Raw genomic sequence first — 26,034 nt, 5'->3', positions numbered from 1 at the left:
GCTTTTGGCAGTGTACTAAAAACTTTAGCACTAGAAAAATATGGTCATCTCTTCTACTCTTTGGCATTAGAAAGCATATCAAATTCAACGTCAACATACAGATCTCTGTCAAGACGTTTTTAGTCATTTCTTTTTGCGGCAATCATTCGTCTGTTCGTTCGTCGAACTTGTGCCGTTTGCCGTTTTCGTTTTTTTGCTTTCGCAGTCGTCGTCATTATTAGTTCTAAAACTGTGAAAAATTCCAAGTGACTGATGTAAAAGTGAAAAATATGGCGAGTCTTGTGGGCGAACAGCAAATTTCATCAAATAACCAAGAAGGTAAAGCACTAAATCAGGAAAAAATCTTACCTAACTGTTCCGGTGGAGGCAGATGACAATTTGGCATAGAAATTTTAATAAAATAGATTGCTTTTCATGTGTGAAAAAACAATCGATTGTTGAAGAGCTGACGAACAACCTTGAGGGCAGCGGCGCAGCTGAGCGAAAGACAGCGGTAGCCGCGCAGCAAACATTTGCTATTGTGTGAACCTGAAAAGAAAATACTTTTTTCTCGTCACCATGGTGCACCACTCCAGGAAGGAGTGCGTGCAGAAAAAAACGTATTTGATATGAAAACACCAAACTGCTAAGTGCAAGGGCCAACGCAGTGTGTAATGCACAACTCAGCAGATTTCGGTGCCGAAGAGTTTAAAAATAAGTCAACCGAGCTATTCCAGAATAAAAACTGATTCGCTTTTGCATTATGTTAACCATCTGGTGTGTTGCACTTACATTACTTCTAAAGCAAAGCCAATGCTTCTCAAGTCGACGAACAATATATATTTGTTCATCGAAAAAATTAATCGATGGTTACTAAATATATTTTATGTATAGGAAGGAGTCAGGTGCTTTGCAAATGTTCAACATTTTTTTAGAAATGTTAGCAAAGAGTGTAATGTGTATATTAAAATTCGCAACTATGTGGCAAATTTATGTATATATAAGTGGCAAACTTTGTTCGTGATATGCAGCGCAGTCATAGACACGCCAGTGCTGAATCATCCATAAATGTTTTTTAGTGTTTACCGAAAAATATGTAATTCCTTTGTCCTAGTTGTGTCAGTGGTGCGACCGCTCCCTACTGCAGTAATTGTGAAGTCGTTAGGTTACTGACCTTTAAGAGCCGAAATATTAGTTTAAATAGCCTTTTAATTTTAAAGTCCCGGAAATATCAAATAATTTCAAATATTGCGAATACTGTATACTATTATTTAAGAAAGAAGTGGGTGCATACTTTATATGTTTATACATACTCGTATATCATTGAAATACAATCTGTGCTATAGTGAAAGTCATTGGGCTGGTTCCATCAACGAGATATGGCTATAGAAAAGAACCAAGAAGTATGCTCATTGACTGATAAATTCGAGTTATTCAAATATTGAAATGTGCAGATCATAATTAGTCATGTACAAAAGGACTTGATATGACATTTTATTAACAACTAAAATGTATTCTGTAATGAAATTGTTCAAAGATAACTTGCGTTTGTTCTGATAGTGTTTCCAGCAAATAGACAATTGATGTATGTGTATATGTGTAGTTAAGCCCATCACTGTTTCATATATTTGCTATGAAATGCCCGCACGATTATTTTCTTTATCACATAAGACGCAGTATTTTGAAGGGCATTTGCTGTGAAAGTGTGGTTGAAATATATTTTCACTATTTTCTCTTATTTTTGATTTATTAGTAGCTAACTACTTGTTATTGTTTTCTTTCGTTCCCTACTTCTCTATCTTATGTTTATTTTACTCTACAGCTGATTTGACTAATACACGGAATTGTGTTTGAGAAATGTTTACCCACATGTGTATACATATGTATGTCGTATAAGTTTGGGTATGTGTTTGGTTAGTGTGAAAACAGCTAAGAATAGTAACCCAACAACAATAAGCACCGAATTTTTTAATCCCCCACTGATCCATTGAAGATTTGTCGAATTAAAAACTCCTACAGATTTTTTAATATCGTCTGCTTACACGTTGTCTATACCTTTTGATGTTTTCTCTCTCTAATTTTACTGATTTAATATTTTACTAATCGTGAATTTTCTTTTATTTTGCAGCTGAACCAGTTCAGAAAGTCGATAGCCGAGAAGGCAGTGTCGAACGCAAAGGTAATTATTATAGTTTGGAAATTACTGCACGCACACAAATTCAATAAACGTAACACATGTGTATACGTTTGCTCATTTTATTTTTTTTTTTCGCTAAACAATCATGCTAAAAATTTCACATTCCATTTTTTCCACTCTTAACCGTGACGTGACAAAATTGGTCGAAACAATAAATGATTAAATCAAAAATTGAATTCAAAAGCCAATTTCGCATTTAATCCGTTTTCTGAACCGTTTGCTGTGTGTCCCCCCAATTCCATGGATAGTGTAACTGCTAATAAAACCACTTTACATTGGTTTGCGCACGTGGGTGGAGTTGATATTGAAGCGCAAGGTAGTTGAGTATAGCCCAACAATAGTTACTAATATGTACATAAAATTGCAAAATGCCTATTACCGATATTGGAAGAGTTTTACGGATAAGGGTTTACAAAGTGCATGAAAAAATTAAGTTACACTGTAAATAAATACACATTATTATTTATAAAAATAGTAGCTCAAATTTTCAGAATGTAAATAAAATATTGTCATATCCAAATTTCCTAAATGCAATCAATTACTGTCATGTACGTTACAACCATTTTTCAGCCAAATTTTTGTTTTATATCTCAACCTAGAGTTATTTCTGAGTACCCAAAACTCGATTGCCCTTCCTACACCTTGTTAATATTCGAAGTAATAAAATGCGCATTATTGCTCTCTTCATTCAGTATATTCGAGTATAGTTCTTTCATAATGTGCAATTGTTTCTATCGCTATCAATTGATTTTCCACTATATTCCCCTCCTTTGACTTTTGCACTGAGCTGGCTTCACTTTGTCACAGTCATACGAACGCAAAACATTACCTAGATGCAAAAAAAATGAAGCTTTATAATTGAAAATTTAAATTCATATATGCACCGCATGTAGAACATATGTTTCTGCATAATTTGAATCATGCAAACTTTGAAATACTACTAAAAACCGACAATAAAAAATCCGACCCAAATTACTAGAAATACATTTTTGTTGATGATGCAAGCGCCACAGCTACGTCTAAGCAGGAATTCACAAACATAAACGCAAGTAAAACGCTCGACAATTAGCAAAGAAGACGCCTATGTTACATATACTAGCTAGTATGTGCTACATACATGTGTACAATTTTTTATTTACTTGGCATTTATTAAGTATGTTAGTGTACAATAGCTACAATTGACATTTTGTTGTTGCTACCAGTCAAGTTGTCTACAAAGTCGTCTTATTTCCCAATCTCCACAATGTAATATAGCTATACAAGTATGTTAGCTAAATTAGTGTGCTTTTATACTACACATATGCATATGTATTTGTATGTATGTATTTTTGTTTATGCATAAACTGGAAACGCGAGGTGGAGCAGCCGATTTATGCCGGCAAATGCCACAAAAGCTACCAAAAATGCCTATTTATCACACAAATATTCGCGACAATGTTGAAGGCATGTACATATACACGCACACATAAGCAAACTAATATATTGTACTTACTCATTATTAAATATTGACACCTGAGTGCTGTTCTTTTATTTAAATTTCCATTAGTAACGATGTAAATATTGAAGTTAATTAATACTAGTATTATGCATATACTCGCACACATACTAGAGCATGTTAAATTATAAACAAATTTTGATGTGAAAAAAGCAAGTAATACAAATGAATAGGTATTGAAGTAAAATGATTAATTATTGAGGAATTCGAGTTTGAAATTTTTTTTTTTAGGTAGGTATTTGCATCTTTTCGCACCAATCAGGACAGATACGAATGTATATACTCATGTATGCCGTTAGCAAATTACCAAGCGTGCATATTTATTAAAAACTTATATAACGCCACATCCGAGTGTATGTGTGTTTGGGCAACACTTTCCAATTTCTACCATACCTCCTACTGACATGCTGTCAGTTTAACCGCATAGCCATTGATTGAACGCTAATATCTTTCCAGCCGCAGTTTGTTATTTTTTCTTTCCGAAAACGCTTTTATGCTTTACGTATTAGCAATTTAAATTAAGCTTGGCATTGTTTGTCGTCTTCTTTGTTTTTAGCTCCTAAAATGAAAAGCAAAGAAAACAATTAAGTGCTTCAATTTGCTCGCACTTTGTCTGCTCATATGCCGAACGCTTATTCATAATTCGATTTTTGTATGTTCGCTGTTCCATTTTAAGTAGCTTTCAGACTTTTTAGAACGTGGGCTGGGTCTTGATTCTCGTATGATTTTGCACTTTGTATTCTTTGTTTTTGCTTACATTCTTCTTTCACAAGGGAAGGTAGTCCACTCCTATATTTAATATCGGCATTTTCATTTAAGTGCCGAACAGAAGTTTATACCGAGAAGTATGATAAGAAAGTATATGTATAATATGTATGTATCTTGCCAGCAAATACCATATTTATTATGATGACGTCAGTTTCATAGTTGACTCTTCGCGTACCTGCCTGTTGAATACATTTTGCCGCATATTTATCAATTTGAACAGTTTGAAAGTTGTTGCTGGCAGAATATTTGGAAAGTATACCCTAAAGTAGAATCGCTATTATATTGCACCCATTTGCTAATTCCTATATAGGTACAAACATATTTTTATATGAGTTTATAATTATGTTTGCGTTCAAACATCACGTCGCTTTTGAGACATGTGAAATTAATATTATAAAATATAATGAAAAATATTATCATTGTACGCAGGTTTGTTTGAACCCTAAAAATATTGTTTATCCTATTATTTATGATATAGTACACATATATAAACTATATACTTAGTTGCCACAATTCGCGCACTGCAATGTCTCAACCTATTGTAGCGATATTGTACAAGTAGTTCCTGCGCCGTTTTTAAGTTTTTAGTATACTTGTTTGAAGACTATTAATTCTCAATTATGAATTATCTAAACAAATTTGACTGACAAAAACAACTACACGCATTTTCACGTTTTTTAATATAAGTCTCTACTATCGCCTTCAAAATAGTAGTGTCCTGAGCCAGTACAAGCATGCCAACGCTTAATCTAATTTTCCATACACTTGTTAAAAGTCTCGACTGTGATGGGCTTCAGTGCCTTCAGCGAATTTTTTTTTTCCGTTTACGGCACATTTTTGGAGAGCGGTAGATTGTTGCACAATTTCGACTTCATATTCATAAGCCCACGTATCGTCATCAGTAATGCTGTGTTTGATGAGTGTCGGGATCTCAGCTTCAGGTCTTTTAGTATGAGTCTTTTAGTACGAGTTTAGCATTGACACATTTCATACCCAAAACATTAAAATGTATGAGTCGAGCCATAAGAGATATTGAGATCAAACTGGAACTATCAAACATACGAACAGAAAAACGGTTGCACCATTCTAGAAAAAATAATTTATGTTTCGATTTGAGCGCGCAGTTTAAAATGATCAGTCCAGATGGTATATCATTCTAATTTAAAAATTTCAAATTTTATTTTTAGTACCTAGAATAGATAAAATACGTTATTATTACTTTTCGACCTTTAGCTAAGAGTTTAAATTAAATTGAAATTATACATATCGTTCGATTGGTTGAGATACATTTAACATGCATAACCTTTTATTTCCTCGTTTTCATAAAGTACACATAACCTTTTTACAATGCCTCATTTCTCCATATCTTGGATGCATCGTCGCCGCACGTATTTGCGTTGCATGCAGCGCTTAATTTGAATTTAACAAACTAAGTGCACTTGAAATCTATTAAATGAACTGAACTACATACATACATACATATGTAGATACCATATTATAAAGTCTTTGATTGTGAACTTGTAAACGGTGCTTAGTTACCTGCTACATATATACATACATACATATTTAATGCAATTTTGATATGTATTTTGTATGTGCGATCTAAAGGCCCCAACCACTTCGGTTTCCTCTCTGCAACTCTACATGCACATCGTGAAGTAGCAAGTGTTGCTCTTCACCACGAAAAGACATTGGATTTACTATTTTTATTTGCACTCAATCCGTTTTTATTATTACAATTTTTTGTAGCTTGCGGTTTCGCATGTTACTGCCGCAAATGCATAACATTGAGAATAGATATATATATACATACATACATACTATTAATGTAGATATGCAGTTAAATACATACTCTAATTTAGACGTACGTAAATATGTAAATATGCGCATATGCGTTTGTGTCTTCTACTGACTAACTAATTGCAAATTCTCCAACATTCCATGCACCAACCAACCAAAAAACAAAAAATCAAAAAAAAAAAACAAAAAAACGAAAACCGTATCTAAAAAACCACACATTGCGCCGATTCGAATGTGAATGCGAATATTTAGTGTGTAAAGACCGTGACGAGAAGCTAAAGTTGGCACGGGAGCGTCAAAATGAGGAAAGACAAAGGAAAATCGAAGAGCTAAAGGCGCAAGCGGAAGCGGCGCAACGATATCGCGAACAAAAAGAAGAGGAACGTCGCCGCCGCATAGAGGAGATACGACAACGCGACACGGAGAAGCGACACCAAGTCGAAGAACGTAAACGCGCCATAACCGAGGCGGAAAAGGAGCGCCGCGAATATATATTGCGGAAGAATCAGGTATGCTGCTAGAGAAAATGCAATGTAAACAAAGCAAGAATGCAAGTGTTAATGCACTTGCGACTTTGGAATTTGTTGCATTTATTTGCAGGTGAAATTGATAATTAAGCACTAATAATATTTATGCGTTTATTCGTTTGTTAGGAACGTGAATCCCGCTTGGAAACAAAGAAAGGTCCACGCAGTACAGTGGCCTTTGCTTTTGGCTCATCGACACCTCGACTGCTGGAGCCCGATTTTGGACTGGTATCGCCAAGCACTTATCTGGGTCATCGACGGTGAGTAATTCAAACTTAGTATGCATATGTAACAATTTAAAGTCTGCTTGTGCATTTGCAACTCTGCGGAGTAAATAGAAATAGTAGGCATAAAATTATTTGAAAGGAATTCAGATTTTAATACATAGTCGCAACTGGCAAGCAAATCGCGGTTATTAGTTTCGAAATTTTCGCGAATATAATATCTTACCGCAGACACTCTTATCTACAAAAGCTTGGTCCAAATTCGTTATATTTAACTTTTTATGAAATGTTATTGCCTATATCGGGATCCTAGTATAAGCATTAATAATAACTTTGTAACGAATCGAACAAACAACTGGTATAAACACAGTAAACTGGCATAAACAAGTACTGATGCTATAACAAAATGTTATAAATTTGTATTGAATTCAACTATATAACATTGTTTGTTTTTTTTTTTTTTGTTAATTGTTTTTTGCCTAGAGAGAAACAGAATTATAGCTTTGCATCATTTAGCAGGGTCTTGTTTTTCCTTTTCTGAAAAAATTTGGCATAGTAATGTATATTTTTTATACCTACAGAAAATAGAGATTTCAATGAAGATACTTTTTCAATATTAAATCAAAATAAAAATATAGTGTGTGTTGGGACATAAAAATGTTAGTTTACCCCGAATTTCGTAAAAGATAACAATAAAAAACCAAAAACTCGAATATTTGAAATTTTCACATACATTTTTAGGTTATGTGAAAAAGGTGTGAACACAAAAGTTGTAGATATTTTTATTACCTAAAACTTTGTCATTTAACTTTTTTCCATTGGACTTTTAGTTTTTCAAAAAATTGATTGAGATAAACGATTTTTATCCTTAAATACTCAAAAACCCCTTTTCTTCCACTTACCAACCTCAGTGCGTCCGTAAATTATTTTTCCTCTCATTTTTGTTATTTTCTCTTCCTTTTTCAACGAGTTTCATCCTATTATTATAATTTTTTTTTTTTTGTTTTAAAACATTATCTACCCTGGTCTATAGCACAACTATTTCGTTACAAATGCATATATCAACATTTATTTTTTTTATTGTTGAACACTAAATACAAATGTATTTAATTTTCTACAGATCGACGTCGATCTCTAATGTTACTGGTGCTTCATTATCACGTCGTAGTTCTGAACGTGAACTGACCGACAGTGGTGCCAAGAAGCGTGCAACATCGGCCGGTGGCACAGATCGGCATGAAGGTAAGTGTAAACGATTAACGCGCACTCGTTGTCACTTATCACGTTTGCAGTTTGTAAAAGCACACAAGTTAGTCAATGCCAGGAACGCTCACAGAATCACAAATTAAGAAAGCACAATGCAATGGTGATCGTATTCAGCTGCAACTAACTGTATTAGAAAGCAAAAGTTTGTTGAATCACGTCACCATTAACAAGTGGCTTACTTAATTTCACACTTTTAATAAATTATCTCTCTTTTATTAATGGTTTTTAATAATTTGCAGTTGAGAAATATTTATTTATATATATGTTCAATATTTTCCTTTTTTTTTTACTTGTGTGTACTTTCCACTCTTCGTTATAGTTTCGAGCTGCATTTACTGCGTATAAATGTGTGCGTGTGTGCGTTGAAATAAATTTCTGTATTTTTCGTATTATCTATGACGTAAATATTTGAAGTATATACATAATTTTGATTTAGTGTCCACTGTGAATTCGCTACTGCTTTACTTTCGACTTCCCCTCTATACTCTTGCGAGTTAAATAGCAGATCGTAAAATATAAATATGTTATGCATACATATATTATTGGCATATTCATTTGCGGTGTTGCAGCCAATATGCAAGAAGTATTTTTTATTTTGAGTTGTTTTTTAGTTTGGAAATTTTTCTTCTTTAATTTTCTTACAACGCATATGCCTTGGTTGATATACAAACATGTAACTTTCCTTTTTTTTATAATTGGTTAATGTGTGTGTGCACATAAAAGAAAATGTGTGCCATGCATTACAGCTTACTTCTTTCTACTGTTTCGGCATCTCAACACAATATTAATCATACATGCAGCTGTCAAAAAAACAATTTATTCTCTATCAAGCATCAACACCTTCATTTTTACTTGTGCTCTTATAATTTTCCAACATTTTCCTAAAAAAAAAATTCTATACATACCATATGTATGATTTAACAACGGCATATGCATTTACTACACACATAATTACATACATATGTACACTTTTGTATATTATTGTTTTGTACGATATATATATGTATATATATAAACTTAGTATGCAATTATATATGTACATATCTACATACATACATATGAAAAAAATAATAATAATCAAAAAAAAATAATGTAATTAACTTGTATAAAAACAATCTGCAATCACCCTTTGTACAAATACAATACAATAAATACACCACACAGATCATCGTCGTAAGTCATCATCCATGTATGAAGTTTTCAATTGGGGATACTCGAACGATGAGCCACCCAAACGTTTTTCCCTCTCCATTGTGGGCAGTGAAATCAATATTGATGATCCCCCAGCTGCCACAGTCACAGCAAATACAGGCCATGTACGCACTTATACTGCTCATCATCAGGCACAGCATCATCAGCACAGCAACAACAACAACCATAGTATAACAAATACAAGTGGGCATAGACAAAATGTTGCAATAGACTCTGCAAGAGCAGCTACAACAGCAGCAGCAACAACAACCCCAAGCACAGTTGGCAAAAGCAGTCAATCGGCTACAGCAGCAGCGACATTTAATTACTCTAGTAAGACGAGTGCGGCTGTGCGCCACAAAAATCCAAAGAGAAGATTTACACCCTCTCTGCTCTGCTCGAATGCTCAGAATGTTTTCGTAAAAATTTGTTTTTTGTTTTTTCTCGTTTCGTACCTACTAATAGTGAATAGTCCAGTCTCGTTAAGATTATAGATTTTCCATTTTTCAACAAAAAGTTTCTCTAAAGTATATGGATATTCAATGGAAGTTCCATGAGCCACTGAATTGTATACATATTTTAAATTATGACATCTTTTACTTGAAAATGTAAATTGTTAATTGATATGACGTTGATAATATTAAATTTAGTTTTTTAATATTTCATATTTTAAGATATTTTTATCTTTTTACTATTAGCAGTAGCCCCTAAAGTCGCAAAAAGTTAAAATCATTTACTTTGGATTTCAAGTTTTTGTAAAAAACATTTTTTGCAAAGGCTACTGTCCAGTCCAACAGATGTTTCGTGTCGTTCTAAAATTTAAAATTTTTAGTTTTCTCTATATTACGGCCGACGCCCGAAACTAGCGAAGAAGCTTTAACAAAAAAAGTTTCTCTTTCAATTCAGTGTCTTCCCGGCAAGGTCTTAGAATCTTCGCCGCAAGCTTTTAGAATCAATCATAACCAACTGGACTATTTATTTTGGAACATTTTTTACTCTCATAACCTCTCATTAACTTTTTTGTGTTTTTATGTTTATTTGTAATTTTTTTCTAACGAATGAGATATAACAATGAAGAAACGTTTTAGATAATTAATAACTTTAATTTATTTTATTAAATTTGTAAAAAAAAAAAAATATTCCTCGCATGATTTGGGTAGTTTTTGTATTGATTGCATGTTCTTTAATCGTAATATTGCTCGTTGAGTCACTTTTAGTGGGGCTCTTTCAATTATTTGCTCTGAAGTTATCGCATCGAATTTTTAATAAATCTGATATCGAACGTATACCCTTCAAGTATTCGAATCGTAATACCTAGTTTCACATGTTTTTCGAATGCCCTGACCGATTCTAACTAATGTTGTTTTTGTTTTGCATTTATGCTGTAATGCTGTGTGGCATGCTCGCTCAGTTCAGTGTGTAGTACGCGCGTACATACATACATACGCATATATATAGTGCAATTAATATGCTGATCTTGCTGCTTTGCGCCTTTTACCCTTATTTTTTTTTTCGTAATATACCTATTTTTCAAACGTCTTAAATTCGTTTTTAAACTAAAATACCGAAATCAATACTGTACATTTGTACAAATTCATAATCAGAAAGAAAAAAATCCATAATAATTTAAACAAATGTAAATATCTATGTACTTACTCAAAACAAAATATCTGTACAAAACAAAAACACTGTACCACAATTTTACAGACGATAGTGTCGATAGTCATGCAACACAAATCGTGTTTAGAAGTGTAGCCCGCAGAAAAACCGATTTGATGCCGACAATACCCAGCCCCAGGGACGGGCATTACGGTTCCAGATCGTCACTGAGCCACACGCCACGCACCCCAGGTAAGCCAATAAGTAACTAAACAGACCAAAACCCAAAAAGAAAAAAAAACATCTAATCAAATCCATACAAACCAATCAACAACAGTAAATAATTCATATCCACCAAACCAAAACTTTGAAACAAAGAAGTAATTTATAATTAATACATGTTAGTAAATACATACCTACATACATACATACATACATACATGCATTCATACTTATATCCATATTTTATAAGACTTCTTGTACAAATCCTTCAGAAACACAAACAATTGCATAATCATACAGACCTCGCTTCAGGAAAACACATCCACTCCATCACTTTTTCTCTTCCAACAGTCCCGCGTTTTCTTACACAAATGTTTTTTTTTTTTTAATGATTTTCTGTCTTGTAATATTTAATTTATTACTTTTATACAAAAATGCATTTCTGATTTCGTTGTGGCATTCTTTCGTGCGATTTCCATCCTGCAGCTCGCTAATTCGTTTTTCTTTTGTTATTGTAATTGTATGTTTCGATTTACTGTACATATAATTTTTTATTACAATATTCATAATTGCCATCGACTATTTGGTCGATTTTTGTCTTATAATCATTACTTGCAGCGTAAGGAGCGATATTAAACTTTATGTTGCTTTCAGCTTCTCCATCTGTTGCATACTTTTTGGCACACATTTTAAATCTCGCAGTACTCTCAACACGATCGGGCTCGTGAATTAATTATTCCAGCATAATAATTCTTTATTTATGTTATTATCTTGAGTCGCATGCCGAAATGGATATTCTACCGTGTAAAATTATAATTAGTCCGTGTCATAAAATTGTTCGTTGAGATATTGAGGGTCATCACAACAGAATTTTTTTTTGTTTTATGCTATTTCTGAAAATTAGTGTGTTCAATAGTGCTCTTTCATTAGAAAGGTTTTAAATTGATTTCTTTTTACGGAAAAACGTTCTTAAATTTCTCAGTACCAAGGCAGTACCCCTTTGAGAATCTTGCCTAGGTAATATTCACCACCACAATTTCGAAGAGTTTAACCAAATATTATATATTCGGTATTTACTTAAATTTATATTGGTTGCATACTTTTAGGTTACAATAAAAAGAAAAAACATTCCCGCGCACTTTTGCTTAACACAATTTGTTACTTTTATTTAAAAAATTTCAAATCAGTCTATTCCTAGCAATTTGCTAACAATAAATAAAAATTTATTTTTTTTTCCAATTTTTTAAGAGAAGTAATATAATGGATCGCTAGTTGCGCATTTTTCTTTCATTATTATTTACTATTTCGTCTCAATTATTATAAAGACAGTAGGCAGCCAATTTTAAGCTTAAAACATGCTTTTTTCGAAACCAAACTTTAGATAATTATTTGTTTTTACTATAATTTAATTTATTTGCATTTATAATTCGCTTGTATACACGAACTATCGCTACCTGCATTATTTGTACATTAATAAACTCAATTTTGCAATTCTCAAGTTTGCTGAAAAACCTTAGCCCTCAAGCTTTGAAACTGACATATACTGAAGTTTGATGATTTGCTCATAAATATTTTCTTTTAGGAAAATCTGTTACTTTTTCTGGAACTAGGCATTCTCTTATTAATTTGATGTACTGTTTCTTAAAGAACATTTAGTTTATATTTCTTATATTATTTGTTCCTTTATATTTTGGAATTGAAATCTGGCTATTTTGCAAATTTTTTGCCGCATGTCTTAAGCCACTCCAACATTTTTTCCACACAACTATATTTTGTGCCGTCCCCTGAAATCAATCACATTCGCTTTTTCACCTGTACTATGTTTGTAAATCACTGTGATTATTTGCACCGAACCAAAGCAGCAATGTCACGCGCGTTGTGTTGTTAGTTGCGCCTGCGCCAAACACCACATGCACTTAGAGCGATATAAATTATAATATATACATTTACTACATCAACATATTTAGATATTCCTTTCGTTCAATTAATTTAATTTAGCTAGCTTAATACTAAGTATATTTTAAAATCATTAATATTTTTTCAAATTTGCAATTTATGTATTTAAAAATTCTGATAATTTCAAAATACTTATTATCAACCGTATGTATTTCAACACAAATTCAACTCACTCAACTCAAAATTCAATTCAATTCACTGCTCCTCTCCTGCATCATAAACTGCAACAACAACAACAACAACCACGAAAACTGTCATAAATCAGGGCGTGCCTTCTCCATGAGTCGTCTAGATCAATTGGCTCAACCGATTCGCCGCAATGGCGAACACATACGCGCCATACTCGAGCGTGAGCGTCGCGAACAGATGGAACTGCTGGACGAAACCGAATCGCTGGGCGGTGGCCGAAGGCGCAGCAGCAAACCACGACACGGCAGCGGTAGCAGTAGTGCTGGCGCTGGCGGTGGCAGCAGTGCCATGTCGCGCAGCATGACACATCTGGCCAGCGGACGCGCCAAATACACACTCAGCAGCAACAGTACAGGTGGCGGCGGCGGCGGCGGCGTCGGTGGCATCATGTCAAACAGTTTTCGTCCACTGAGCGGTGGCCAACGTGATACCACTTGTAAGAGTTTGACACAGTTAAACAATTCGTGGTCGAGCGCTACACCGCGCTCGAATTTGGGCTTACAAACAGCTGCTACTAGAAAGTATCTGCAATCATCATTAGCTTCATCACCATCAGCGATTGGGACTAAACGCAGCGAGCAGCTACTAAATCATCTTACTAACCCCTACCGTTTCGATCCAAACTCATTATTGATCATGAATTCTAGTTTCTCAATAACAACAGGTGTGTGTGTGAAGTTTATAATTTTTTTTGTTTTTTATTACAACTTCTCCCACTACTTTTACTCGTAACTTTAACAACCAAGCAACCAAGAAAGCTAAACTCCTAAAAATGTACTAGTAAATGACTAAATTTTCTATCGAATATAGAATTTTGCTAATCCACTTCATTTTTATAACTACAAACAAACACAATTTATAATTTGATTTTTCAAATGCTAAGTATTATATTTGTGGACCTCCTCTACATTGTATTTCAGTATTTCACTCATTACTCACTTACTCTTCGTGTTAATCACCACTCTGTTGATCCACTGCAAAAAACTTACAATTAATCGACCATTTTTTTATGCTCCTTCTGTGTAACACTAGGGCACTTTTGACTCATTTTCATGCCTGCAGCTACAAACATTTTTATCCACACAGTATGCATTCTATACAATTGTTCCACTTTACGATAGTAAATTATATAAAACACATAATTTCATGCTGGTACTTTTAAATTGTTTTCATAAAACTTGAATATTTGTGTAAATGAGAACTTACACACAGCGGAAGCGACTGTTTACACCATGAAACAACATACTTACACTTTTTCACCACACTTTATTTATATAGATTGCATTATTGTAGTAATTTCTCGAAATTGTTGAACAAGATTTTGTTTTTTAATTTTTTGTTAACTTCTTATTTTTTAACAGTTTTGTTACTGGGATTTCTTTAATCTGAAAAACAAAACATAAACGATTTTGCTCAATAATTTCCGCTTGAAATTAAGATCTTCTTTGTCTATTAATAAAATTTAACTTCGCTGGTGGCTTAATTGTTATAATAATGTGTTGTATTATATAAAAATTATATTTCTATAAAAATGTATGCAAAAATGTATTTCAAATTTCGAAACACTTTTAAAAGTATACTTGTTGAACTATGTTAAGAGAACAGACACAAACAATATTATTGATTGCTAAAATCCGCTTCTGCAAAGACATTTATTACATAATATTACCATTTTGCTTTAAACACATTAAAAAAAAATTGATTAAAAAACTATTCAAAATCTTAAGGTAAAATACTTATTAAATTTTTTTTGCTCACATAAATTATTTATGCGAAAAAAAATTTTTGGCCTACATTTCAGCACAGAATTTTTCTTTATATAAATTTCAAGAGCAAAGCGGTTTTTTCGCCTAATTTTTAGAAAACATCAACCACAAATCATAATTATTAAAATGTATATACTTGTATTACCATTTATAATCAAATTTCTTTTATTTTTTTTTTCAAAATACATCTTTTCGCTAAGAAATTGAAAAATTCATCAACAAGTATACTTATTCGCCCGCATTATTAACCCATTCGCATATATTTGCGTTAGCTGTAAATATGCAGATATTTAAAATGCTTTTTTTTTTTTTTTTTTTGTATATTGACTGTTTTTTATGTTAAGAAAATACTCGCAAATATTCTTTACTCTTATACCAAATTCTAATTATTAAATTACTGTTGTATAGCGCCATAATATTGAATATTTGTTTGCAAGCATTGTTATTCCCATCTCCCAATAGGCTAGAGCAGTGGTTCTTTCTCACTCAATACAAAAACAACAAAAGGCTTATATTTGCTTAGCTTTAATTGGTTTTGGGTGTCAATTAAATGTATATTTATATGTATGTAGTCTATGTAAAGAAATTTCGGTTATTGTGTTTTAAATTTCTGTTTCTTAAGCTTATCTTCAAAGTCGTGTTTTTTTTATGTGTTTTCAGTTTTGGTGGTGGATTTATTTATTTATTTTCATTACATCCACACTTTTACAAATAATGTATATTTAATTTTCCATAAATCCATCATTTGACTACTCATCATTTGCTGTTTCGTTAATTGATCAAACAACGCTCTTCATCAGCAAATTCATTTATTATTTCTTTGTACATATGTATTTTCTTTTTCTTTGTTTTTCTTTAACATTTATTATTCACATGTGTCGTTGTGTTGTTGCATCGGTGTTAGGTTCACGTTCTGGAAATGTCACCCCAGGCGGCAACATCAGCACTTCAAGACCGGGTAGTGCAATGTCCACATCCACAAATTTGTCCACATCTGGTTACGTGGCTAGAAGATCCGTACCGGCTACACGTAAGCAACGGCCAGCTAGTATTGCCGGTACTGGCATGTCGTTGGAGGGTGAGTAAATGTGCTTCTCATACATGTACATAACTACATACAACATACTTACATGCATATATGTACATTAATATTCATTTGTACATATGCAGACGCGCGAACATTTCAAACAGTAGTTCTCTAGTATGCCTAATATGCTTGGTTGTTATGTTTCTTTGTTCTATTAGTTGGAATATATACTCTCTAAACAACTCTAGCAATACATTATTTTACTAACATTTCGCGCTAACTTACAGACCTTAATAAACACAAAAAAGATAATAGGCCGCCAGTGAAGGCCTCAACACCTTCATCTACGACAACATCAGCACAAAATACCCCCAAACGAACATCAAATTTGATGTCAACCTCAATGATTGTGTCATCGTCTACACGTTTGTCCAGCGCTGAGAAGAAAACTCCAGCTAAACGGGTAAGTCGCACACATCATGATAGATTTGCAGCACATTATAATGTAATAAATAAAATTTTACGCGCATTTCTAGGAGTCAGTGACACCCAAAGCCTCCACACCCAAATCGCTTTCAAAAACGTCCAGTTCGGATCGCTTAAATAGAGCTGGCAAAGATATTATGAGTAAATCGTTAATATCACCATCTCCGAGTCAGACACTCTCACGAAGTGAAAAAGACAAGGCGACTACAATTGAACGCAAAAAAGAGGAGGCACCTGCTCCTCCGGTGCAAAGCAAAGACGAAAAGAATTCTTTGAATATAGCGAAATCCGAAGCTGAGTCTACGGCCGAAGTGTTGGCTGCACCCAATGAGGCAGCAGTAGCAGTGGTCGCTGAAACAGTTAGCACAGAGCATGCAGCAACTACAGCTCAAAGTGTTGAAGCGCTGACGCCAGAGAGAACTTTTACTGAAACAAAGACGCAGCACTTGATTGACGCTGAGTCTGTTGAGTTGAATCAAGTCGGTACTGCTGCTTTGCCGCCAGTACAGCAACAGCAGACGGCAGTAGCGCAGCCACAGCCCCAACCACAATTACGTTCACAAAACGGCAGCAAAGAAAATTCAGAAGTGCGTGAACTTACGCCACCAACACAAAATGGTGAGAATAATGATTTGATGACCGCTTCGATGATCGCCAGAAATAAGATCACAACTGAGGAGGAGGCGAAGGCTGCATTGGCTGAACGTCGTCGTCTGGCACGTGAGGAGGCTGAGCGACAGGCCGAATTGGAGCGTCAGCGCCTAGAGGCCGAACGCCTTGCCGAACTGAAGCGTCAAGAGGAGGAGGCCGAACGGCAGCGGGCTTTCGAAGAGGAAGCCAATCGTTTAGCTGGGGAGCAACGTCGTGCCGAGGAAGAGCGTTTGCGCCAAGCTATTGAAGTGAGTTTAATATTGTCACTAACATACATAACACAATAAGCTAAATTGCCGCGATTTCTTACATTTTAGGAGGCAAAGCAAAAAGAAGAAGAAGAGCGTCGCAAACGTGAAGACGAAGAAAAGCAACGCGTACAACGCGAGGAGGCCGAAAAGAAGGCCAAGGAAGAAGCGGAGAAACAACGCATTGAGGTTGCCGAACGTCTTAAACGAGAGGAGAAGGAACGCGAAGAACGACGCAAACGCGTTGAGGCGATCATGTCGCGCACACGTAAAGGTGCCAGTGGTGGTGGAAGCGCGACAACACCCAACTCCACACCAGTAAAGGTAAGTGTGCGTAATTTCTTATATTTTTTCGGGTTTACTAACCACTATTTTACTTTTATTCGTGTGCAATAGGAAAGCACAACGCCCAAACCGGCAGCTGACAATTTGCAACAGGAAACACAACAAGAACAATCCTTTACAACTACAACCACAGCAATAACTAATGCTGTCAGCAGCACTGATAGTAGCTCCACATCGGGCTCCACCACGACTGCGACCACACCAAATCCGCCACAAAACATTGCTCCAGTAGTGCCCACAGCTGTGGTGACCGTGGTGCCTACAAGTGAAAAGGTGGAGCCGCAGAATACGCAGGCTATGTACGAGCAAGCTGTAATTGACAAGGAAGCTGCGCTTATAAACAGTTTCTCCAATATGCTAATAGATGAAAATGCGAAAAATCTGCATCAACAGCAACAGCAACAACATTTCCAGCAACCAACACAAATTCTCGAGGTGAGCAATGGAAAATTGCCAATAAACAGTGATGTGCTATTGCAAAATACCACAACAGCAACAACAATAAATACGACTGCCGTTTCAAACGGCAACGGCCATCACATCGAAAATTTAAACAACAAAAAGTAAGCAAGTGAAATTCCTTAGCAATTGACTTTAATATACATTGCACGACTGGAAAAATATGCTTTTGTAAATGATTTGCATAGGTATTAGATTCGAGTTACTCATCCCATTGGGCTAAAACAAATTAATTTGGTGTAAGGAATTGGGTATATTATTATTATAATATTACATATTGCTTGACACGTCATTTTTACGGTGAAAATTTTGTAAAATCACTCGCATGCTACACGTTTATCAAATATTCAAAAATTTACTTGGCATTTGAAACGTTGAAAAGAAAAATAATTGTAATTTTTATACCATAAACAGGGTATTTTAAGTTTGTAACACACCGAAGGAATGTTGAGCTGAGTTGATTTAGCCATATCTGTCTGTATATTTGCGAATTAGTCCCTAAGTTTTTGAGATATGGCTCTAAAATTTTGCATACGATCTTTTCTCCCCAAGAAGCTGCTCATTTGTCGGAACTGCCGATATCGGACCACTATAGCATATAGCTGCCATACGAACTGCACGGTCAAAATCAATTCCTTGTATGGCAAACTTTTTTGTTTGACAAGATGTCTTCACAAAAATGCTGAGTTGATTTAGCCATATCTGTCTGTATGTTTGCGAATTAGTCCCTAAGTTTTTGAGATATGACTCTAAAATTTTGCATACGATCTTTTCTCCCCAAGAAGCTGCTCATTTGTCGGAACTGCCGATATCGGACCACTATAGCATATAGCTGCCATACGAACTGCACGGTCAAAATCAATTCCTTGTATGGCAAACTTTTTTGTTTGACAAGATATCTTCACATAAATTGATTACTGTCCAAGACAATGCTACAGCTTCCGAACAACAATAAGAAATTGTTCAGATCGGACCACTGTGGCATATACACACAAGCCGAACGATAAAACTCAAGTTCTTGTAAGGAAACTTTTGTATTCGTAAGAGATACTCTAACTTCGGCGCAAGCGAAGTCAACGTTTTTTCCTGTGTTTAATTTTAAGTATTAAAATATTCATCATTGTGAATATTAAATTCGTTTTCGGTGATCTGAATTTACTTTGATATATTAATATTCATATTATAAGTCTTTATAACTATTTGTTCTTAAATCACGTCAATAACTTCTGATACCGTTCGCAATTTTGGTAAAGAAAATCGCGCTAGTATTTGTGACTTCATTTCCTCATGCAGTAAACGCTTCATTTGCCAATATTCCGCGCTTAATTGAGAAGACTTTTACACCGCTTGTTATCAAAAAAAAATACTTGGTATTATGGTTTGTTTTGCTTCTTTGTAATTGCACTTTACTAAAAATTATTTTCGAAAATTTCCTTATCTTAATTTGCTAGCCGCTTTGATTAATGTTTTTCTTTTACCTTGAATTTTCCTCCCCTAAAAAGTGATATCAATAACCTGCAGGATGCCGTAACACCAGCAACAAATCAGTTAATTGATTTAAGCATTGAGTCACAAGATATCAACAATGCAGTAAACTTCAACAACAACAACAGTTTGTTAAATACAACAAACGCAACACTAGTCACTGCAGATAGTCACGATAATAAAGGTTTGCAAATGAAACAATTAAGCAAATCAAAATAGCAACAACAAAAAATGCACTATATTTCTTAATTGCTATTTTCCGTTTTCAGATATTTCACTGCTGTGAGTCTGAGCGTGCTAGCAGCCTGCAATTATTGGACGCGCAAACTAAAAAACTGCAACAAAGATATATAATGCTGTACAACTATGAGAATTAGGAGAAAAATCTATTGATTGTGGCGCGTTAGCGTTTATTGAAGTTTTGTGTGTATGTGCGACAATTTATGGTTACTTGACATTTAAGGCGTAATTAATACGAGTTTAACTAATTTAAAATTATATATATATAATATAGAAGAAACAAAAAAACAAAAATGCTAAAGCCAAGTGCATATTAAGAAAATGTTAGCAAAACAAACACTGCTTAAGCTCATTTGATATATTTAAAATATGTGTAGCAATGAGAAGCAAAAGCATGAAAAAAAATAAAACCTTTAACTAGGATATAAATATAAATCACAATAAATTATGATGAAAATGAGGGAAAAACATAAAAACTACGGCAATTGTTCCTCCCGTAAAATAAAAGAAAGCAAAAACTAAGCATAGTTAGAGAGTGAAAATATGAAGCATACATAATTAATTGCTTGAAAACACATATATTGTGTATGCTAAACCAGGCAAAACATAAAAACAAGCAAATGAGAGACGATTAACTGCATAGTACCGAAAAGCGAACACTTTCGAAAAGAGCAACGCATTAAATTTATAAAACCACAAAATACTATTAAAAGAACGCATAATTTCTGCGTACCGTTAAGCAAAAAATCAAAAACTGCTATGAAAACTTAAAATTTTTCGTTCAAAAAAAAATTCAAGTTTCCATAAAAATTAAAAATTTATGCAATGCAGTCCATTTAGCTTACATGCATATTCAACCATATAATGGAAGAGATATATTAAACAAGAGCATAAAGTAACTATTTCAGGTAACTAAGGGAACACAAACACCATGCGGAATGGTGTATAAATTAAATATACCCAATGTATTTGCAAATATATTATACCAAATTTGAAGCAATCCGTGCTTTTTTTCGTGCGAACCACAGTGCTACATGCGCTTTATAATCTGTCTGTAGATCATGGTTCATGAGAGTTCTCTTTCTGCATAAAGCAAAAGCAGTCAACAAACGCATATTTGTATTGGGCTTTAAAGTACATCTCGGATGTGTATTTTCCGTCTTATTTTAGTACTTTTTTTTTTTATATTTGTTTCATACATACTCTGTATACTGCAAGGGTGTTTGCCTGTGTCACGACAATATTTCTTATTTGCTATATGCTGAGAAATGTGCTAATTTTTATTAGTAATTTTGCACACGATGATATTGATTTGAGCCAAGGGCTGAAAATATGCATCTATACTTCTTTCTTAAATAATAAATAGGCTAAATGTATCTTTTATCTAGCAAACGCTTTTCACCCCCAATTAAATTATTGGGTTTTTAGCTGCTTTCCTTCATTCGCTCATTATATTTTAAACTAATTCATGTTTTCGAAAAGGCTAAACGCATTAAGGATGCGTAACATTAAAAATACGGTATTAATTCTAACTGATGAAATAATCAATTGAGTAAAACTTCCTCCTCTTATACGGGCATATAGAAAGTAGTACTTTTTTAGTGTTAGAATTTGCTAAATTGGCTTGTACCTTAGGCACCAGACACGCAAGAAGGCAACACTTGGCAGTTATATATTAAGAAGCCAGTTTGGGCAGCCAGTTAATCATACAAAGGATTGGTGGCTAGAGAAAAAACTATCTAACTGAAAAGTAAAGTGGTGGACGCGCTTTAAAATATTATAAATCAAAAGAAAGCGAAAGCGATGCAAAGTAATGTATATCAGCAATTTAGTGTGCGAGTTAGATTATATATATATATATATATTTATGTGTAGTTAATGTATTTTCCGATTTTTGATGCATATATATATTTTTTAATTTTTATGTTATCTAAATTTACATTTACATATACATATATTTGCAAAGTTTATACTTAAAAATTAGAATCAAACAAAATGTTTTAATTTGTTAATATAACTTATTTATATATACACATTGTAATAGCTGATACAACATTAAAAAAATATTTTTTTCATATAATAACTTCGAGCATATAAAGCTTATTTAAAAGAAAGCTGAAAACGCATGGACTGAAATTTTGGTGGTTGTTTCACGAATGAAGTTAAAAGTAATTGGCTATTGTATTATTTCACAATTTCACGCTTAAAAGTCAAGCACACTTTATGAGTATTCCAGCTTTTGTGAATATATTTATACATCTGTATGTCGTTATTTGGAGTTACTGGTGATTCCAAAAAACACGAAACTCATTTTCACCAAACTAAATAACGCAGTCGGCTTTTTTAAAAATCCGGCACAGGAATAGCGATTTGTGGCATCGCTGGTGCATCGCTAAGCGTTTGCACATTTACATTTGACGATTGAGGAGCCTATTGAATAGTTAGTCAAACGCCAGGTATGCCCTAAATAAATGCATGTATTGAATTTTATGTTCACCGCTAAATATATATTTTTAAGTCTGTAATCGGAAACTGTAAACTGAACGAAAATTATGCAAAATAATTTAAATTATTATTATATTAAGTAAAGGAGCAGCGCCAAAATAGATTTTTTATAAACTATAAAAATTTAAATAAATATTTTAAATCGCATCCAGTTGTAATTTTTAACATACGAGTATTTCGTTATAAAAGTTGTTATTGTAATCCCGGTAAATGCCTCTGATTATTTAAACTTTGCGAAGCCCTCATAGAGGTTTCAACTGTGGCAACTTATTTTCGTTTGGCGCTGTGCTTTTCACTTTAGTAAGTAATTAACAAAAAAGTTTATAAAAATTAACTGCAAATCACCGGCAATAACGCTGTTGTTACAATTACTATAATTTGCATATCAGAATACAAGCATCTCCACCAAAATGTACTGTGTAACTAATAAACGAAAGCTTATTCAAAATATTTAAAACAGTAAGATATGAGTGGAACTACATAGATTCGGATGCATGTCACTTGAGCATACAAACCAAAATGTTTAGAAATGAGTGCGCTTAATGTGTTGGTCAACTAGCACTAGCTGTATTTATACGTCTACATCTTGTCTGTTTGCATTTTATCTATAATTTAAAGCGATTACTAAAATATACAACATATATTTTGTAACTAAAACACACACACTTACACCAACATTGCCTAAGTTTCAGCTTCATAACTAAATCAAGTGATTAACATTGAGCTAATACAAAAAAAATTTAAAACTATCTTGCGTGTATGCATAAATGCATAATATTGCATGCATCTAAACTTATTTAACTGAAATTCCCAATTTAAAAGGTCTATCTATCGTTATCGTTACATTAAAATAATTATTAATAATATTAAAATTTATTAAATTATAAATCGATGTAACTAACTACGAAAACAAGTAATCATGCAAACTGACAAAGCGATGCCGAAAATAAATATTAGGTCAAGTAAAAAGTTCGTTCGGGTTTTTATTGATTTTTCAGAAGATGATAACTTATTATTTATATATTATTATATTATTAATTTTCGACGGCAGGACTCCCGACGTGTGGTGCATCTTGGACATCGAAATTACCGGAACGGAACCTAGCAAACCACTTTTTTGCTACACGTTCGTTTACAGTATCGGGCCCATAAATGAAATTAATTTTTTCAGCCGCTTTTTCTGCTTTTTCGCCTTGATCGAAGAAAAATTGTAAAATATAGCGAATTTTCTATTCTCTGGTGTTCATCTCTGACGAGCGCTCACAACCATGGTATCGTAAAGGGGGAGTAGAGAAAGAATCAGCTGATCGATGTAAACAAAGCTACAGCTGAGAGGGGTCCATGGAGAAACGTCAAGTCCGCCTAGGGGTTGAGTTTCTAGTGACAGCCAAGATGGCTGACTTTTAACCGGAAAATGGTTGCATCTTGCTATTTTCAAGACAAGGAGAAGAAAATAATGTTTTCTTTTAACGAAAGTTAAGCCGTGTAAAACAAGGCTAATTTCCATGATTTTTTCTGTTCGAAACTTTAATTTTTCACTTTTTGGAAACACTGAAGGAAAAAATACGATTTTTCCGGTTGGTTATTTTGTTAAGGTAAAATGAAAAATATTAAAAAATTTAAAAAATGCGCGTTATCTCGAACATTATGTATAGATATAATGTTCAAAAATTCAAAACGATCAAACGACTTTGAAAACGCGAGTTGTGGGGAAAACGCCTGAAGATCTTGAAATCCGATGTAAAAAGTTCATAAGACAGGCATAAAAATACTCACACATTCGTCAATTTTGCTCCAAGCGACTTGTAATTTTGAAAATAATTAATAAAAACCCTAGAGTCTACGTAACTGGAACGAATCCGGAATTTACAGCAGTCTAAGGACAATCAACTCGGTAGTACAGCTCTGCCGCTACAGCAACAACCATTAGGTAGGAACAAATAAGATAATAAGAATATAAATTTTTAATAACCAATTTTTAATAAATTTAAATTTTATTTTAATAATGACTTTTTGGAATAGAAAACTTTCAGTCATTCTTTCAAAGCTTGTATTAATTTTAATATGGTTAATGTTTCTGTTCGCAAACATTCTTTACACTATAGCCGATTAAAATGTAACTGATCTTGAACATTTTTCTTATTCAGTATTTCCAATTCTAATAATCGAAGCCGGTGCATTTCTTTTCGATGTAGCTCTTTTTTCTTGAATTCTTCTTTTTGCAGACGGAGTTTTTCAACTTTCAGACGAAACTTTTTTCGGTTAATACGTTCCGATTCTTTTACATGTGTATTGATTTGTTCCAACTTTTCTTTAATTTCTTTATACAATTTAGCTTGAACTTGTAGTTGTCTTGTTAGCAACGTTTCTATCTGTGTGGCGGCGAGTTGTGTCGTTGACGCAGATTGAAAAGGATTATCTCTACCTTGTTTCCTCTCAATGTTTACTATAGGGTATTCATCCTCCTCAAGACACAATTGCTCGATTGGCTTTTTGATGGGTTCATCATCTTCTGGAAAAACCAAAGTACTGTCGGATGAATGCTCACTTGTGACACTTTGTAAATCTATTGATGAGTCTTCCTTTTCGTGATTATCCCTGCCGCGTTTCTTTTTCTTTAAAGTTGCCTTTGTTGAATGATGGTTTTGTTCGTGCTCCTTTTTAATTTCATCGTTCTCATCATCTTCTAAACATACCAATCCTTTATTTAGATGTAATAAAAATACTTCCGTGTGCCTCTTCTTCAGATGGGTGATAAGACCTGAAGTGCAACAACCTTTGCGTGAGAAAATTCTTTTACATATACGGCAACAAGCCTTTTCATTGCTGTGTGCATCGAAAAAATTCCAAACAAAGCTGGATTTTCTACCTGAGCGCGATTTTGACATTTAAATTTAATTTAGTAAATTATGGCAGAAATAAACAATATTTGGAAGTTGAAATGTAAAAGGAATACAACAAACAATTTTTGGCGTTGCCTGACTGCTGCCGGTAGCCGTTTTGAATAACATGTTTACATAAAATATTCACATTTTAATGTAATTGCAAATTAAAAAATTAAAAAAGATATATAAAATAATAAAAATCGCTTTCTCTTTCGTAGAAAGCCAAGTCAGACACATTTCAAGCAAATGTTATCTCAGAGAATATAAAATATGTAATGTATGTAATCTACATTCTCTGGTTATGTTTCGCAAACAAATGGCATCCACGGTTTCTATTTACCGTATTCATAAATTATACATAAAAAAAATTAAATTTTATTCACCGTAAATTATAATATATATAATTTTGAATGAATTTCCAAAAACTCACAATAAATTAACTAACTGCTAAAGTGGTATTTAAAACAGATAACTTTATTAAATTATGTGCCTCAACAGAGTTTCGATAATATGGCATTCAGAGA

General features: G+C 33.7%; 1 protein-coding gene and 1 long non-coding RNA gene across 12 annotated transcripts; one reads left to right on the top strand and one right to left on the bottom strand.

Annotated features, from left to right (window-relative positions):
* Positions 1–125: 125 nt before the first annotated feature.
* ens (ensconsin) lies at positions 126–23,597 on the top strand. Of its 11 annotated transcripts, none has more exons than XM_070111175.1 (15): positions 129–318; positions 2,108–2,158; positions 6,492–6,748; positions 6,893–7,026; positions 8,111–8,232; positions 9,421–9,780; positions 11,155–11,298; positions 13,490–14,077; positions 16,084–16,257; positions 16,494–16,669; positions 16,743–17,591; positions 17,661–17,915; positions 17,988–18,499; positions 19,898–20,064; positions 20,150–23,597. In XM_070111175.1, the coding sequence occupies exons 1-15, from the start codon at positions 270–272 to the stop codon at positions 20,164–20,166; spliced, it is 3,855 nt and encodes a 1,284-aa protein (XP_069967276.1). In that variant the 5' UTR covers positions 129–269; the 3' UTR covers positions 20,167–23,597. The 11 variants fall into 11 exon arrangements, with proteins under 11 accessions (XP_069967278.1, XP_069967276.1, XP_069967277.1 ...); XM_070111176.1 differs by having other exon boundaries at positions 130–318; positions 13,490–13,849; XM_070111177.1 differs by lacking the exon at positions 20,150–23,597 and having other exon boundaries at positions 126–318; positions 17,988–18,371; positions 19,898–20,038.
* Positions 21,316–25,810, bottom strand: LOC138857672 (uncharacterized). Its single transcript, XR_011396869.1, has 2 exons — positions 24,402–25,810; positions 21,316–24,053 (listed from the first exon to the last, which is right to left on the bottom strand). It is a non-coding gene; the product is annotated as an uncharacterized lncRNA (long non-coding RNA).
* Positions 25,811–26,034: the final 224 nt, after the last annotated feature.

This window comes from Bactrocera oleae, chromosome 6, assembly GCF_042242935.1.
Source record: "Bactrocera oleae isolate idBacOlea1 chromosome 6, idBacOlea1, whole genome shotgun sequence".
NCBI classification, from domain to species: domain Eukaryota; kingdom Metazoa; phylum Arthropoda; class Insecta; order Diptera; family Tephritidae; genus Bactrocera; species Bactrocera oleae.
The sequence above is the reverse complement of the archived record's forward strand: the minus strand, read 5'-3'. Positions and strand labels throughout refer to the sequence as shown.

Bases quoted from the DNA above. Each gene is read 5' to 3' on its own strand.
- ens (XM_070111175.1), top strand. From the start codon at position 270: ATGGCGAGTCTTGTGGGCGAACAGCAAATTTCATCAAATAACCAAGAA. The intron at 6,749-6,892 runs GTATGCTGCTAG...TTCGTTTGTTAG, and splicing joins ATATATTGCGGAAGAATCAG to GAACGTGAATCCCGCTTGGA. The intron at 14,078-16,083 runs GTGTGTGTGTGA...CATCGGTGTTAG, and splicing joins TAGTTTCTCAATAACAACAG to GTTCACGTTCTGGAAATGTC.